Source organism: Salarias fasciatus, chromosome 1 (assembly GCF_902148845.1).
Source record: "Salarias fasciatus chromosome 1, fSalaFa1.1, whole genome shotgun sequence".
NCBI classification, from domain to species: Eukaryota; Metazoa; Chordata; class Actinopteri; order Blenniiformes; family Blenniidae; genus Salarias; species Salarias fasciatus.
Genome location: NC_043745.1, coordinates 5,921,381 through 5,939,172, shown reverse-complemented (window position 1 = coordinate 5,939,172; position 17,792 = coordinate 5,921,381). Strand labels below are relative to the sequence as shown.

Below are 17,792 nucleotides of genomic sequence, written 5' to 3'. Positions count from 1 at the left end.
CCTTTGTAGGGTGGCTTAGAGATAGGGTGAGGAGCTCAGTCACCAGGGAGGAGCTCGGAGTAGAGCCGCTACTCCTCCGCATCCAGAGGGACCAGCTGAGGAGGCTCGGGCATCTGGTTAGGATGCCTCCTGGACGCCTCACTAGGGAGGTGTTCCGGGCATGTACCACCAGGAGGAGACCCCGGGGAAGACATAGGACACGCTGGAGAGACTATGTCTCTCGGCTGGCCTGGGAACACCTTGGGATCCTCCCAGAGGAGCTGGAGGAAGTGTCTGGGGACAGGGAAGTCTGGGCATCCCTGCTGAGACTGCTGCCCCCGCGACCCGGCCCCGGATAAGCAGTAGAAAATGGATGGATGGATGGATGGATGGATGGACCTTCTGTATTCCTGATGGAATATTTAGACTTCAACTTCCCTGAGACTCCTCATGTTTTCTCTCTGGTTCACCAAAGATTTGATGTTTTCTGCCTCTGAAGATGTAAACAGTAACAAAAACCCACTGTTAAGCACACTGTTATATTGTAGAATCTGCAGTTCTTTTATTACATTTTCAGGTTTGTCATGTGTCGTAAAAGGATGGATTGTTGCGAACTCCTTTATATAATTCATCAAAACTATTACAAAAAGTACTCTTAAAATATAAACCATTGATTCAAATTGAAAACAATTCTGATCAGTATTGTCAGTTTTCTGGATATACTGTAGATGTATGACAGTGTGAGTAAATTATGAAGCTTAATATCCTGGAGAATAGAACAGTCTGCTGATCACCTGTTTCTTTCCGAACCATAGAAATAAATCATTTCCTGCACAGGTTTCTTGGTGAATATCTTTATTGCATAAAATGTACATGTTAGACATGAACCACCTCACATGAGAATATATCAAAAAACTGTCTGGTTGGACCAGTTACATCAGAAAGTACTGCATATCCCAATCAAACTACCATCTACAACTCTAAAGCTGCGGTGGCACGAGGAGAGAAAGACGAGAAACAGAGAGAAACACGCCGACTGTGAACATCAGCCAAACCCAGCGGACACACGCCGTTTACGGGAGCGGCTTCATGACAAGCGTTCCACTGCACGAGCCCCTAAACCGCCTCCATTCACCACCAGACTCAGGATCAAACCGCATCGGGGATCCACACGTTTTAGCAAAATGACAATAAAATCTTTTCTCTTAAACTCTACTGTGTATTTATCTGAAAAGGTGCGACCACAAAACAAGAGAGATCCTCGCAGAGAGCGGGCTCGGCACGTCGTCAGCTTGCTTCAGTCAGTTAGCGTGAGCGTCGCGGCTGTCAGAGGTCAGAGGTCACATGGACCGCCGTCTCTGACGCTCTTTACCCTCATCCACCGGAGGACGGGCCCCGGCGGCCCGGCCGCCAGGAGCAGGTTCCTCCACCCTGCCCACTCAGAGGACTGTAGTCTGAAACAGAGAGACGGGGCTGATCACACTCCTGGGGTGGCGGGGGGAGGAGGTGGGGGTGGGGGTGGGGGTGGGGGCTGTATGGGTGTCGCGGTTCCCTCGGAGCTACGTACCGGTGCTGCGAAGCGGCTTTTTGTCAGTCTTGGGCTTCAGGGCAGCGGATGACGAGGCCGCCTCGTCCTGAGACATCACGATTCCTTTGTAATTCTCCAGCTTCTGCCTCCTCTTCTCTTCTTCTCTCTGTCCACAAAGCAGAGGACACACTCAGCTGCGGCGTCCTGGGAACCAACCCCTCCGCCTCCCGCTCCTTCCTCCGTCGTACCTGCTTCTGTTTCTCCCTGAAGAGGACCGCCTTGGCGTCCAGCTCCTCCTGCATCCTCCTGCGAGCAGCCTCCATGGCCTCCTGCCTCTGGGCCACAAATGCAGCATCTGCGCAAAAACAAAGAACACACAGCTCTGAAACCCGCACGTCTCATTTCAATCCTCCAAACAACGAGCTGAACGCTGACAGATGTGGTGCAGAAGTTCTCGGCTTCAATACTTTCTGAAACAGAAAGTTTGAGATTCAGGCAGATTATGAACACTGTGTGAATCCTCCAATTAATGAGTCTCACTTTATTTATAAAGCGCCTGTCATAAGTAACATTCTGTCACTGCATGAATGCTCAGTGAACGGAAACATTATTACAGCAGTCAGTCATTCAGGACATGCTGATATGATAATGAAAACTAGTCAGAAGGATGAGTTGATGGTTACGTAAACGTTGCCATGGTAACGAGGGGCAGGGTGGAAGGGCCTGGGTGTGTACCTTGTGTCGCAGCAGAGGCCGTGTCGGACGCGCTCTGTCCAGAACTTCTCTTCTTCAGCTGCTGGACCAACAGGAAGAGGACAAACGCCACCAGCAGCAGGTGCCAGCCATACAGGGACAAGACCTCTCCGGCTGGGGAGGGTGCGCACACACACAAGTGATAAAACCATCCGTTAGTCTAAACAGATATATAGCATTCACCATATCCACAGGTCACTTTATGGCAGAGCTGTGTGAGTGAGTCATTTATACTGTTATAAAACAACTGAATGTGGTAAAACTAACTATCAAACATTGCTAAACCTAACATGTGACGGTGTGTGCAGCCATCCTGAGCCTCCATATCCTGAAAGCTGCCTGAGAGTTTACCTTTGGATCAGTAACTCTTCCGGTTCACAACACTGAAATTCAGACATCATTTTAAAGCTCCTGCCCTGATCCCAGATGGGCCTGATTGCAGCCTCACTCTGGATTGTGAGTCAGTTTTGTGTTGGGGAAGCAGGGGAAGAAAAGACCACTTGTATCAGTTTCCCGACTGCACACTTTAACATGACCTGATAGCATCACACAAACTGCAGTCTGCAATCTGTTGGGGACGTGTTGGAGCAGGAGGTTGGCATCTTCTTGTGAACACGATTCATTGTGTAAGATGATTTTAACTGTTATTCTGCTGGAAGCAGCCATCACAACAGAAGACACTGTCCTCGATGGGCATAGAGACACTTTGATCTGAACAAACTGTTGGATCTAAGGAGCCTGGAGTATGCAGAGGAAACATCCTGGAGCGCTGATATGAAAACATGATGGATCCATGCTGCCGGGAGATGACGATCTGATCAGAAATGAACTTTCTTTCTTGTGTTTCATTAGCTGATTGCTTTGGTCTTCTACTGCTGTAGTCCAACGTTTAAAAAGGTGCTTCTGCATTTATTTCAAATCCTGTTGATGTTTTTTTTCCCCCCTCTCCAGTCAGTCTGATCATTCTCTGAATTCAACAGAACACACACACCCAGACAGCTGCTGCTCAGTAGCTCCTTTCTGCTCATACATTCATGAGAAACTCTTTGGATAGCTGTGTGAGAATCCCAGTAGATCAGCAAGTTGTCAAACAATCAGAATAACCATGCTGGGTTTAAAGACAGGTGAACCTAATGTTGACAGTGGTAGTGGAGAGATATATGCGTAACAATATGACAGAAACCGTTAAGACTCATTGAATAAGGCCACTCACCACAGCAGCACGAGTTAATATACCTCATGAGTTAGCGGCATGCTAACTCCAGTTAATGAGGGGCTGCGTTAAAAGGGGCAGAGATTCAGACTTTCCGTGTTTATGTCTCAGCTGTAGCTGAAGACGGTATTAGTAAAAAGCGTTAAACCAGCAGACATGTGTGGATCAGTTTACCGATGTCAGTGAAGGAAGTCAGGTCCTGGTTTCTGAGCGGCTCCTTCTCCACCAGAAAAGGAGAGTCCTCGTTGACGTCTTCGATCTCCACGTCGTCCATGTCGGGCTTTTAACGTGGATATCTGTCGTGGAGACTCTGAGAAGTGGACGAACGTCAGCGCGGCAGTGCTTTATTTCTCGTAGCTTCTTCTTCCTGTATCCGCCATGTCTGTTTATCTGAAGCTAAAAATGCACATCATTTCAGATGACGTGTCACTGCGTGACGTAACCACGTCAGCGTACGTCATGCGTACAGTGAAGCCCCGCCCCGATCGTTCAGTTAGATTTTTTTTCGAATCAAAACTAAAAGAATATTACCAAAATGTGCCATTATACTCTACACCTGACTAGCTTTAATCTTGTGCTTCTTTGAATGCAACTTCTTTGGTCGTTTGAGAAATTATTAATACTGAATATTTGTTTTTCTGTGCTCATAGAAATTTGATTTATTTTTGGATCTTAGTAATGCATTTTATATAGTTGATCAGTGATATTCTGAATCAACTTTCTCTGGGAGAAATCATGCTGGGAAAAGTCATTCTGACCACCAAATTTTGACCTGCTGCTGCCAGCAGCCGGAAAGCTTTCATTACACTGGTTGTTAAAAGTGAGGTTTGATGAAAAAAAGCAGCAAAACACACAACTGTATAAGAAAACCAGTTTAATATCCGTTGCTTTACAAATTAAAAAAAAAACAAAAAAACAAGAAGAAATCAGGTCAATACGTGTTCAACACAAATCTACAAGGGTCAACAAGATGCCTTGGGCATTAACTCAGGATCCATTAACAGGTGGCTCTTCTTCCATATCTTCATCATCCTCTCCCTGGTCCTCTTCGTTCATCTCTTCTCCAGAGCCTCCATCCACGTGTGGCTCCATCTGTGGTGTCTCCTCTTCTTCCTCCTCTTCCTCCTCCTCCACAGCACCTGGATGGACGTCGATGCATCAGAATATCAGATCAGTCATGCATCAACTTGGGCTCGTTTCATAATTCATGCTGATAAAGCAAAGCTAGAGAGCTATTACTGTGGCTAAATGTGCTAATAAATAAAAGCAGAGATATTTCAGCTCTGAGAAGAAGAACTTGGCTGGTACTGACCTTGTCTGAGTTCCCGACCTGGTATCTGACCCGCCTGCAGCATTCCCTTCAACCTCTCCACCTCCGCCAGGGACGAAGCGTTGGCAATGGCGTTCTGAAACACAGGTCAAAGTCAGCTCGCACTGGTCGACACTCGACAAATCCAATCCTCCATCAACCAAGTGTTTTATAAATAGCAGAGAGTGAACCTTGATGGCTTCCACGTCGGCTTGAGACGGCCCCGTCTTCTTCTCAGGCTGTGCAGGAACTCCAGGAGTGAACCTGAAAGAAAGAACAATCCTCGCTCTGATATCTGTGCACACTCTGGCTTCTCTGACCTCCAACCAGTGTAGTCACTCTCAAGTGTAGTATCTTTTCTTGAGTAAAATACACTGATACAAAGTCCAGAGACAGCAGTCCTGAAAGCTTCTGGCTTCACAATCACAACGTGGAAAAGCACATTTAAATCTGCTGAGTCAATAGTGCACGCTTATTTACAATTTAGACTGATCAAACAAATTTTGTGAATGTTTCAGATCAGGGTTGAAGATTTAGCAAAATGAACAACAAAAAAAAAAAAAAAAAAAAACCTTAACACTGGACTGGTTTGGGCTGATTTCAAACAGTAAATGTCAAATGGTGCGATGAAAAATACTTTATCTAAAAATTAAAATACATGAAGTCCACTGTAAATGCACAACACTCACAGTGGAGGTCATAAAAATACACAGAATCAATGCATCTCATATTTCTGAGACACTTTCTGCACAGATTTGCATTCATGATGTTTGAAACCACGATGAGAAAAAACATTAAGCCCAAACCTAAAGCCTGATTTTTTTAAATTTATTTTTTTTTTTAAGTTTATGAACCAATCTAGTAAAAGGACTGATCGCTGGCCGTTTGGTCTCTCCAGCCGGGATCCAGTGCTTCTGAGGAGCTGCTGTCTGACGTGGACTTTCGTCTTACGTTTTGGTTCGCCTGGCAATATCCTTTGCAAGCTGAGCACCCCGTTTGCCCTTGAACATTTTCTCCGCCTCCTGGCGTTCCTATGGCGATATCACACAGTTTCAGTGGGGAAAAAAACTGGGTTAATTGCTGGCCGAGCCGAACGGGACGACAAAAGGAAACTGCAACCACAATATCATCACTGGAGCTTTACCTTCCATCTCTTACACCATGCAGTGACATATCATGAGTTCAGGTGTTCACACCAAGTCTCATTCTTACCTTCAGTTTTACCTTCTGGAAGTCAAGCACGCGAATCTGTGGGATTTTGTTGATGACGTACAGCCTGTAATGCTTCTTGTTTGTCACAGGATTCCTCAACAAGCTACAAAGTCAGTAGAAACGTGTCAGATCATGTCTGAGGCCTTGTTCACATTAAAGTTAACAAGTGTGGCCATACCTGAGCAGAGTCAGTGTTTTCACTGAGGCCAGAGGGTCCAGGTCGCCCTGCACAACATAAAAACAGCACCAGCACCTCGGTCAGTATCAACTGAAAGCGTCTTCCAACACAACCATTTCAATACAGAACGGTTCATCCTCACCAGCTCCTGGATGTTGTTGTTGGTGAGGACCAGCTCCGTCAGACTCGGCAGGCATTGCTCTAGATTGTCTCCGATGCGACTGAAGGGACATGTCAGAAGGTTACAGCATTAAGTGGGAGCTAATAAGAAATAATCTGGAAACTCCACAGGTACGTGTCTGTCTCACACTCTGTTTCATGACAGGCAGAGCTCACCAGATTCTGTTGTTGTTCATGAGCAGTGTTTTTAGTCTCTTCAGCAAAGGGAAGCCGTCCAGTTTCCTGATCTCGTTATCCGAGAAATCGATGGTGTCAAACTGGTCCAGAGTCGCTCCCAGATTTTCAAGCACTGGAATTTTATAACCTAAAAGAAAAGAAATGAAAAGGTCAAGAGACACAAAACCTTTGACTGCAAAAATACACAGATTTGTTTATTAGCTTATTCCTATCTAACGTATTGAGACTCCAGGAAATGTTTGAGCACTTTTTCATCCATGTGCTTTGAGAGGCTCTGATTGGTCTTCAAGTTTTCTGTTTCTATTGTCTGCTATAACCAGGTGCAACAAAAGATGAAAAAAGTCTTTCATGGAATCTAAATTCATATATCTTTATTCTGCAACTTTTACTGTATCCTTGATAGGGCTGAACGATATGGGCAAAATTTCATATCTCGATATCCATACCAGATATCTTGATATCGATACGATATATTACAATGGATTCAGTGAAAGTTAAGAATTTTTCAGAACAATAAAAAGATCATGATACAAAAGGATGTAAAAAAATGCAGTTATATTTATGAGAACTCACTGCCGATATCGATATAACGATATATCGTTCAGCCCTAATCCTTGACATGATTTGTCTTGTTTCAAATAATGTTACTGCTTCAATCACACTTAAATGCATTTAAGCAATGTTAATAAATGCTTACAATAACACAAAACTTTTTTTTTTTTTTTTTACATAAACACGGTGGGCTTCTCCAGCAGTCCAACCACCGGGCTTAGCAAGTTTTCTGGGGGAAACCCTGCTTAAATGTTTATATATCTCCAAAAAGGAACATCGTGATATAATTTATGGAGGAAAACGCTCACAGGGCTGTCATTATATTAGCTTTCAGTCTACAGTCATGATGTACAAAAACCCCAATAACCGCCTAAATCCTGTAAGTGTTTCAGCACAGGATGATCATCCTAGAATTACACAAAGCCTGAAATAAACTCAATTTACATTTACTTCCATTGTAAGAAGTGTTACTTTTACAGATGTGTATTTTGAAGGCCATTTTGGGGAAACAATTCACAATTTTCCCCTAATCCCATACTGTTTACGTATTTGACTTAATCCGCATTTGCTAAGGCCATAGATGTTGTAAATATTTAAAGCAGAATTGAGTGTTTTGAATGATCGGCAGAGCGGCCCGCGAAAAACTAGCATAGCGGCTAACATGGACAGCCACGCAGGCGAAGCGGCGTCTGAACTGACCTCTCAAGTCCAGCTCTCTGTCCCGCACAGGGTTGGTGTACTGAGCAGCCTGCTCGATGAGCTCCGCGGAAAGTTTCACCATTTCGACGGCAAACACTACAGGAGTCAAAAAGGTTTATTTAGTAGCGCATTAGCACAAAAAAACGCGTTGCGCAGTGTGCACCGCTGCCTCACAGGAACCGACACCGGAAGCCGACTTAATACTTCCGGTGTTATTAAGTGTCGTTTTACTCCTCACAGCTCCCCTAGCGGATGGAGGGCGGAATGAGCCACTGCAGCGTCAAACAGTAAGTTTGGCTGAAATATTACTTCAATATTACTTCAATTCAAATACCGAGAGAATATATCAACTGTTGAACGCATTTTACCTGTGCGGGGTCCAGGCGTCTGACCCAGACTGCTGTCTGTGTTTTGGAGCAGGAAGAGCTTCAGTCACGCCGCTGCAGCTTTATCCAACCCAAAGAACTGCAACAACCAGACCAAACTCACCAGCAGGTGAGTTGCGCTTTCTCTGTACGTATTAAATACGCAGTACTGCTGTTTTCATGCTGCTTGACGAGTGACCTGTGAAAAGAAATAGTTGAGCCGTGAGTTGGTAGGGACGGTATTGGACTGAATGTAGAGTGCTGGAAAAACTTGTTCCAGGATTTGTACTCAGTAGAAAACAGTGAGCACTTAATTACAAAAGCTATAAAAGATGCCAATTGAAAAATGGTGTAGGCTGAAGCTCAAAGCATTTTATACCTACCTTAAAACGCATCCCATAATTCAATAGTTTTATCAGCTTTCTTATTATTTGAATCTCTAATAGTTTCTATGTGTTGTTTGGTTTCAAAAGCAACAAAATAACATTTTGTGTTACTAAATCTACCCTTATGAATATGGTATTTTCCTAGAATAATTAATAAATTATTATATTTTTATATATTTGCATTCTATTTTCCACTCTTGCTCCAAACAATACGTCTTTCCAGTTCTATCTTAATAATGTTGAAGTTGGTCAACTTAAAAGCTACTTCTCAGACTTCATTAGTGAGCAGATACTGGTAGGGTAGACTCTAGGGGCCCTAACTTGGTAGACTCCGCCGAGTCCGCCCGCTGTCTGTGGGGCTAAAGTGCGCCGTCGGCGGAGAAAGTCAACAGGGCATGTCCAGAAAATTGTTCTAATTTCGTGAACCAGACGCAGTCACGCCTCTATCCCGCCCACCGGCGCAGGTGGCGCAAGAGGGTAGGAGAGAAAGTGGGTTTAACCCAGCTGAGCGTAATTTGACCAATCAAATGAACATCTCTCCTTTTTTTCAAATGCACTGCAGCAAAGGACACTGCTACATTAACTTGATGAAATACATTTTATTTCCTGGCCTCAATACTAAACCATAGTGAAGCAACAATGTATATGACGGTATTTTAAAATAAATAATCTCTTGAAGAGCTTGGGGAGCCAGACAAATGAAATAAAAATGCAGACACCCTGCATTTACAGGCTAATACTTCTTTCAGAATGTCGAGGTCTTTACGTACAGTGCACGCTTTTACGCACGACACTATTCATTCACAAAGAAAGACAAGGCAAACTGACAGGTGCATTACTGTAGCAAATGCGTCGTGACAAGATGCAAGATCAATTAAACACACTAACGCCGGGAACGCACTGGACGCGGAAGCGTAGCGGAGGCGCCGCGCGCGCTGCCGCGCCGGCACTTGGTTGTTCACCCTGGAGGCGTATCTGCTGCCTGCGCTCTCCACGCTGGTCACACATCGACTGCACTCGACTGGATTCGTCTGCTCTCGGTTTTCACGTTTGTTTCCTCTGTCTCGCTCTGCCAGGATGGATGTGTGTGTTTTGGAGAGACTTTTTCTCCTCCTGTCCTCTTTTTTTCTGCATTACGTGAATCTCTGTCGCTGTGTGTGTGTGTGTTTGATTGGGTGTGTACGTGCGTAAGTCTGTTTGTGTGTCCGTCTCTCTTGTGATGAGACCCAAGTGACAAATTATAGACGGACCAGCGACACCATCCGTAACTAATCGTCATTTAATTTATTTTATTTTGAAAATTGACCTGATTTTCTGTTTCCGACTTCCTGTCTGGTCTGATCTGCTTGATCCAGCTTGACATATGGTGCTCCCGGCGCTCGCGGCTCGCGTGAAAAATAGAACGAAGCAGACCACACAGACCTGAGCATGCGCAGTGCTCCGCGGAAGGATATACCGGAGCACAGCAGTAGAAGCATAGACTTAGTCGCTGTGCGCCTGGTATATCCTTCCGCAGCGCACTATGCTTGTGCAGGTCTGTGTGTATCAAAACGCTATTTTAAGGGATTGAAAAGAAAACACGTCTTTTAAAAAGTTTTATAACCATTCGGATTTACTTCGCATGCTAATACGCTGTCCCCTGGACCACTGGAAGGAGTATTTTGTCCACTTTCTCAGTCTGGCTCTGTCTCCTCTTCACCTGCCGTAGTTGAGCTAAGCTAACTACGTTGCTAACAGCTGTTAGCCAGGCACTGGACGAACGGACACAAAAAAGGTATTTATGAGCTTATCTCACTTTGTAAATGATAGGGATAGGGCGTGGGTCCAAAATCTTCAGAGTATTCTTTTAAAAACCGACAGCTGAAAAACATAACCACTATAACCCCTGAACCGGAAACCCCGATTCTACTCCCCTCTTAAAGGTACAAGTCCTCTTTGGTGAATGTCTCTTCTCCCTCACAAAGTGGATCCACCACACAGCCCCCCCAGAATTCACCAAAACCAAAGAAACAGTCAACGTCGTGGGGAGCGAAGCAGCCACCCGAAACGGCTACGCTTCGGCGGAGTGGTGCCACCGGAGGTCGGAGCCCCGACCGGCGACGGGGCCCGGTCCAAAACTGGCGGGCGCCCCCGCCGTGGGGGAAGGGCTAGCTGAACCGGCTCCTCCATGTCCGTGTGAGCAGGTATGAGACGGTCTACAGTGACCCGCTCTGGCCTACCGCCCAAGTCCACAACAAAGTTCTTAGCCCCCGTCTCCAGAACGCGGAAGGGTCCATCGTAGGGGGGCCGCAGCAGAGTTCGATGGCCATCATGCCTGATGAAAATGTACGTCGCAGCTGGCAGGTGCTTGGGCACGTAGGACTGAGGCAGACAGTGGCGCGATGGGGGAATGAGAATGAAGGCGGCGGCGGCGGCCCGAGACACCGCACAATGGGAGGTGGCTGACCAGGGAGCCGTGGCGTCAGGAAGATATTCCCAGGGGACCCGTAGAGGCTGACCGTACACCAGCTCGGCGGACGAGGCCTTGAGGTCCTCCTTGGGGGCAGAGCGGAGGCCAAGCATGACCCACGGAAGGCTGTCAATCCAGTTACTGTCCGTAAGACCGGCCCGAAGAGCGACTTTTATGTCGTGATGAAAACGCTGACACAGTCCATTGCCCTGCGGATTGTACACCGTAGTGCGGTGAATCTGCACCCCCAGGTGGTCAGCGACCGCAGTCCAGAGCTCTGACGTGAACTGGGGGCCCCGGTCACTCGTGATGTCACCAGGCATGCCAAACCGGGCCACCCAGCACCCGATGAACGCCCGGGCGACGTCCGCAGCTGTGGTGGAAGAGATGGGGACAGCTTCGGGCCATCTGGTCGTCCTATCCACCATCGTGAGCAGGTGAGTGTATCCATGGGAGGAGGGCAGAGGGCCCACCAGGTCCACATTCACATGGTCGAACTGTCTCTCGGGCACCACGACAGGCGCCAAAGGGGCTTTCGTATGACGGTGCACCTTGTCACGCTGGCACGGCACGCATGAGCCCGCCCAAGCTCTAACGTCTTTCCGGAGGCCGGGCCAAACAAACTTGCCGCCCACCAGCTTAACCGAGGCCTTCCCACCCGCGTGGGAAAGACCTTGGATGGCATCGAAAACCCGACGGCGCCAAGCAGCCGGCACCAGAGGAGGTCAACCAGAGAGGACAACTGGTAGAGGTGTTGCAGAGGAGGGTGGTGTTGTCCACACCGAACGCCACGTCGGCCAGCCGCAGTGCTGTAGCGGCCGAACGGTAGGCCTGGACTGCGGAATCCGTGGCCTGGTCCGCCGCCATGGCAGCATAGTCCAACCCCAGATGGATAGACCCCACAATCGCTGAGAAAGGCAGTCGGCGACAAAGTTGCTCTTGCCGTACAAGTGCTGGATGTCAGTGGTGAACTCTGAGATCGCGGAGAGCTGCCGCTGCTGACGGCCGGACCACGGCTCTGAGGCCTTGGCCATGGAGAAAGTCAGCGGCTTGTGGTCCACGAAGGCAGTGAACTGCCGACCCTCCAACAGAAGCCGAAAATGTCTGGTGGCAAGAAAAAGGGCCAGCAGTTCTCTGTCGAAGGTGCTGTACTTGCACTCATTCTCCCGGAGCTGCCTGGAGAAGAAAGACAGAGGCTGCCAGACTCCGCCCACCCACTGCTCGCACACCGCCCCACAGCATAATCGGAGGCGTGATCACAGCCGTTTTTGGCACATCCGCTGGGTGGACCGGCACCTGGTGGCAGCCACGAACCAGGTCCACCTTGGAAAAAATGACAGCCCCGCCAGGTGGGCAGAAAAGTCCTGTATGTGCGGGACGGGGTAACGGTCTGGGGTAGTGCCGTTGTTCAGCCAACGAAAATCGCCGCATGGCTGCCACCCACCTTCAGCTTTAGCAACCATATGTAGGGGGGAAGCCCACAGGCTGTTCGAGCGGCGCACAATGCCCAGGTGCACCATGGTAGAAAACTCCTCCTTGGCGATGGCAAGCTTGGCAGAGTCGAGACGCCTGGCTCTGGCATAGACTGGGGAGCCCACGGTGGGTGCTCCATGCCATGCTTTGCGACGGTGGACGAGAAGGTCGGTGTGGTTAGGCCAGGAAACCGGGCGAGCAGACATTCGTACTGGTCCCCGGCGGCAAGTGTGTTAGACAGGCAGAGTGCTTCCGCTCCCCCAAGCGTGCATGGGTACGAAGAAAAGAGACAGCGTCTATCAGGCGACAGTTCTTAACATCCACAAGCAGGTTGAAAGCACAGAGGAAGTCCGCACCCAGGAGTGGTGTGGACACAGTGGCCATAACAAAGTGCCAGCTAAAACGCCGTCCAGCAAAACACACATCCACCGATCTGGTGTTGATGGGCGTCCCGTTGGCGGCGTCCATCCGTGGTCCGTGTCCACCGGCCATGGTGTCCACAGTCTGAGCCGGCAGGATGCTGTGCTGCGCGCCGGAGTCGACCAGCAGCCGGATCCTAATACAGCCAACATCTTCTCCATTAACTCCGACGGCTTGCCGTCACCAAGGCCGTTGAGAGAAAGCAGGCGGTCAGCTTTCTCCAACTCCGACAGTTCGCACAGCCCCAGAAGGAATGTCTTTAACACCTCATACCTGCCGGTTGCTGGCGGAGTTTCCAGCAGCATCACGGTGCACGCCGTGGTGGAAGCATCCGGCGCCGCCACCACATGTAAGTATTTCGTTGCATCCTGCGTAATCCCCTGCAGCTGGAATTGTGCTTCGATATGCTGAAACCACGGCCGTGGGTTATGTTGCCAAAACTCGGGTAGCTTGACTGCCGCAGGATAGACGGTATTAGCATTACCGCTAACCGCGTCAGTGGCAGCGACCTGCATTGGAGCTACAGGGACGGCTTCGTGGTCGGACATAGTTCGTACACGTCGGGGTCACCAATGTGGAGTTGAAGCAACGAGACGGGGAAAGTAGGTGAGCCGAAAACTTTCCTTGCTTTATTCCACTTCACAACTCGTTGAAACACAATCCTCTTAAAAACCGACGGCTGAAAAACATAACCACTATAACCCCGGAACCGGAAACCCCGATTCTACTCCCCTCTTAAAGGTACAAGTCTTCTTTGGTGAATGTCTCTTCTCCCTCACAAAGTGGATCCACCACAGTACATTTTATCTTCATATTTTCCACTCGGTTTATGGATGTGATCTGTAGTTTTTTGTTTCAACGTGCAATCTGTCTATTTGGTCTGCTGAAATGCCGCCTGGCTGGTGCGTTCACATCGGACGCGAATAGCGCGGCGCGATTCGCCCCTGGTTGGCCATGTGTGCATTTTGTGACCCAACAGCGGCTGCTGCTGAATTCGCGTCTCTGCTGCCGGCGGTCTTTTCGACAATGGCGGATGAGATAGAAACATTGGCTTTTCTTTATTTGCTAAATAAAGCCCGACAATGTCGTCGTCGCGAGTCCAGGCGACGTGTCTGGATTCATCATATTTTGGAGAGGCGTTCAGAGTATGGTGAGTTTCACCATTTACTCCAGGAGCTGCGCCAGGATGAAGGACGCTTTCAGCGGTGCTTCCGTCTCTCCCGGGCCCAGTTTGACGAGCTGCTGTCCCGCATCGGCGCTCGCATCTCCTACCAGGACACCAACTACAGGCGCTCTATTCCACCTGATGAGCGCCTTTCCATCTGTCTGCGGTAAGTGTGCTAAACCAGGACTAAACCAGGTCATTAATTGCTTTGAAATACAGTTCAGAGGTCAAAGTACAATTTAAACCGTTCACTACATGGAAAATCCTAATTCTGCTCTTAATACGTTCATATTTGAGCCTTTTGATGTGTCTTTTGTCAAAAATCTGATTCCTTTCAACTGAGAAATTTCCTGCGTTGTGTTTAATATTTTTTTTTCTCTGAAAAATGTGCTTTTAACACAAATAGTTTCTACAAAAATAAATCAAATCATATAGCTGTCATTGGTAATTCGAGGGGGGGAAATTGGAAAGGTCCAAATACCTAAATATTACTTAATTCCAGGGATGTGTTTGTAAAATTTATTTATTTTTGTCAACTTCAAATGTTATAACTTCAAGATGAAAAAAAATGCAAGATCCCACCCCAACAAAAAATTAAAATAAAGAAGAGAAGAAAAGAAAAGACAGGGAAACGGGCAATGGGTCACTTATCAAAATAATCTGACCCATCAAGCACCTCAGTAGTAACAGTGGGAATGTGTAGTTTATGTACAGATATGCTGGCTGCTGCTTTTTAAGAAACTATTTACAGCTTCCGACACGGACGTCCCTTTAAACTCAATAAATACAAATATATTTACTATGTAGATATATCATTTGTGCAGCCATCTGGACAGGATCTGGTGTTTCTGTTCATCTAATTTCCAGCTGATAGCGGATGCAGAGCGCAGGGGAGGAGTTTTTAATCTACTGCACCGTTCCTCAGTCTGTCTACTGTGTCAAACTGTTGTGAGAAAAAAGCACATCACATGAGGATGGAAGCGTGAGAACGAAAACCAGCAGCCAGGTCTAAACCAGGGTCTAAACCAGGTCTAATCCAGGTCTCAGCTGCTTTTCATTTTACAGGCCCAAGATGAAACGTATTTTATTATTTCTATCATGTTATTATAATGAATCTGTTGTTTACTCTCAGGTTTCTCTCCACTGGTGACTCCTACCGGACCACCGCTGACAGCTTCAGGGTGGGGGTCTCCACTGTCTCCACCATCATCCCAGATGTGGTGGCAGCCATCTGGGACAGCCTGGTGGAGGAGTTCATGGCTGTGCCTGGAGCTGAGGAGTGGAGGTCCATTGCAGAGGAGCTCAAGGTGCGGTGGAACTTCCCTCTGTGTTGTGGCGCTCTGGATGGGAAGCATGTCAAAATAAAGGCACCTCCCAACTCAGGGTCGCTGTTTTACAACTATAAGGGGGGCTACTCCATAGTCCTCCTCGCTGTAGTGGACGCCCATTACAGATTCAGAGTCATTGATGTTGGAGGGTACGGCAGATCGAGTGATGGAGGGACCCTGGCCAGCTCTGCCTTTGGTCAGGCTCTGCGTGAGGGCACACTGGATCTGCCTGGTGACCGGCCCATACCTGGAGCTGAACACAGAGGACCCCAGCCACACGTCTTTGTTGCAGATGAGGCCTTTCCGCTGCGCAGGAATTTAATGCGCCCCTTCCCTGAACGCGGCGACCTTTCCCGTGAGCAGCGCATCTTCAATTACCGTCTCTCCTGGGCCAGGCTGGTGGTGGAGGATGCTTTCAGGGTTTGGTCTGCACAGTGGAGAATGTTTCGCCGTGAACTGGAGGTCCTCCCAGAAGTTGTGGAGAAATGCGTGAAGGCCACGTGTTCTCCACAACTTCATGAGGATGCGTGGGCCAACACCTGGTTTGAGGAGAGCTCCAGCACAAGGGGAAGAACCACTCCCAGGTGTGAGGCGGGTGGGAGCCAACAATTCCACCAGAGAGGCGATGGAAACGAGGGAGGTGTTCATGGCCCACTTCAGTGAGGAGGGATCTGTGCCGTGGCAGCCAGCGGAGTAGTCAGTCCTCCACACGACTGACCCACAACGGTTCTTTTAAGAGCCACCCAAAAGAAATAAAGAGTAGTCAGTCTCTGTCTGTTTATTGCTGTCTGACTTTAAAAATGTATATTCACTAATTAATATTTGACATAGAAAGCTATAATGTCATGTTTTCTAAGCACATGGTTATGCTGTATGTACTTTTGTTCTTTTCACTTCCCTTCCTTTTTGCAGGTAATTACTGACTCTACTGCTATCTTCAAGGTCATCACATCATAAGGTGAAATTAATAAAACATATTCACAACAACTTTACCTTTTGTCCATCCTTCCTTTGTGATTAAAGGATTGGTATTTTGAAAGGTAATCCTTTTAAAACAACCATAAAAATACTGTTCTTGAAGTACCAAACCAAGTCTTGATACAAAAGAATATTTAATTCGAATTATTATTACACAGAAAACTATTTACATATTTAAACATGGGACAGGAATGAAAAGGAGCTTGCTTGGAGGAGGTGCGGTGGAAAAAATGAGGGACACGTAAAGTCTTTCCTCTCCTGCAAAAGATGTCACCTCGTTTAGTAAAAAATTACTCTGAAGGCTCCAATTGTTCCAAATTCAGCGTCACAGTGCTGTTCTCATTAAGTATTTTGTGAATTTGAAATTTGACAAAATCTTTGAGGTGAGGTGGCACTTTTTGCAGGAGAGGCCCCAAAGAAAGCAGGAAGTGGTCATCAGGTGTTCTTGGACCAGACAATCGCGCCTCCCTGCTGGCCCTCAGTTCCTCCATGATCCGGCATTCATACTCGGACGGCCCTGGAGAGAACTGGGGCCTCCTTCTTTGCCTCTTCTTAGGTGGGCCTAAAGAAAAAACAAAGCAATGAGAATTTTAAAAGCAGAAACAAGCTTCACAAAAATATGAAATAAACAATAAACCAGCACACATTCTGTTTATGAAGTTGTTAAGGACTAATTTTTTAGCAAATCACAAGCAAAATCAAGAAGGCAGTTGAGAAGTTTGGTAAAATACCTAAATTCAAGTAATGAAACATTTCATTGGATGCATGCTCACCTGCAGCTGCAGCAGCAGGGTCAGCCAGCACAGAGGTAGAAGCAGAAGCAGCAGCGGGTGACTCTGGGCCAGGCAGGGCGTCAGGCTCCATGTCTGATTCTGTCATGACAAAAGTTAAAATGATTTCACGCCACATGCAATGTGCATTTCTATACTTAAATTACTAAAATTACTGCTATACCACTACTAATATCATCAATAATGAATTAAAAATAATAACAATAACACTAAAGACAGAAATAATGATAATTCTGACAATTATTATTAAAAAAAAGACAGCAAACTGGGCAGACAAAGCATTTTTTTTCTCTACCATTTTTTTTCCTTGTCATTACCACCTACCTGCACCTGACAGCCCTGCTGCTGCTGCTGCTGCTTCTTCCTGCGGCTCTGGGCTGTACCCTGCTGCCTGATCCCCCTCGGCCCCTCCCTGGGACATGTTGCCCGATGTTTCCTGGGGGTGATGAAGGGCTCGAGGAAAGACAGGACAGCAAGGTACTTTCCCCTCTGTGCTGACTCTGCTGCTGCACCGCTTCTCCTCCTCTCTTTCTCCTTCCTGCTCTCTTTGGTGTACGTGTCCCTCAGGTTTTTCCACTGCTTTTTGCAAACTTCAGCTGAATAAACACACATTGACTAGTGAACGGAGAACGAGCAGTAGCATTGTAGCTAACATTG

At 47.4% G+C, this 17,792-nt stretch overlaps 2 protein-coding genes across 2 annotated transcripts; both read right to left on the bottom strand.

The window, feature by feature from the left end:
* Positions 1–804: 804 nt before the first annotated feature.
* Positions 805–3,883, bottom strand: selenos (selenoprotein S). Its single transcript, XM_030090583.1, has 5 exons — positions 3,648–3,883; positions 2,243–2,374; positions 1,756–1,862; positions 1,547–1,673; positions 805–1,433 (listed from the first exon to the last, which is right to left on the bottom strand). Exons 1-5 carry the CDS (start codon positions 3,745–3,747, stop codon positions 1,354–1,356), a joined length of 546 nt encoding a protein of 181 aa, XP_029946443.1. The 5' UTR covers positions 3,748–3,883; the 3' UTR covers positions 805–1,353.
* A 449-nt stretch (positions 3,884–4,332) lies between these two features.
* On the bottom strand, positions 4,333–7,966 carry snrpa1 (small nuclear ribonucleoprotein polypeptide A'). The gene is made up of 9 exons (XM_030098472.1): positions 7,781–7,966; positions 6,509–6,656; positions 6,315–6,393; positions 6,173–6,219; positions 5,995–6,097; positions 5,734–5,813; positions 4,974–5,046; positions 4,786–4,879; positions 4,333–4,612 (listed from the first exon to the last, which is right to left on the bottom strand). The coding sequence occupies exons 1-9, from the start codon at positions 7,860–7,862 to the stop codon at positions 4,461–4,463; spliced, it is 858 nt and encodes a 285-aa protein (XP_029954332.1). The 5' UTR covers positions 7,863–7,966; the 3' UTR covers positions 4,333–4,460.
* Positions 7,967–17,792: the final 9,826 nt, after the last annotated feature.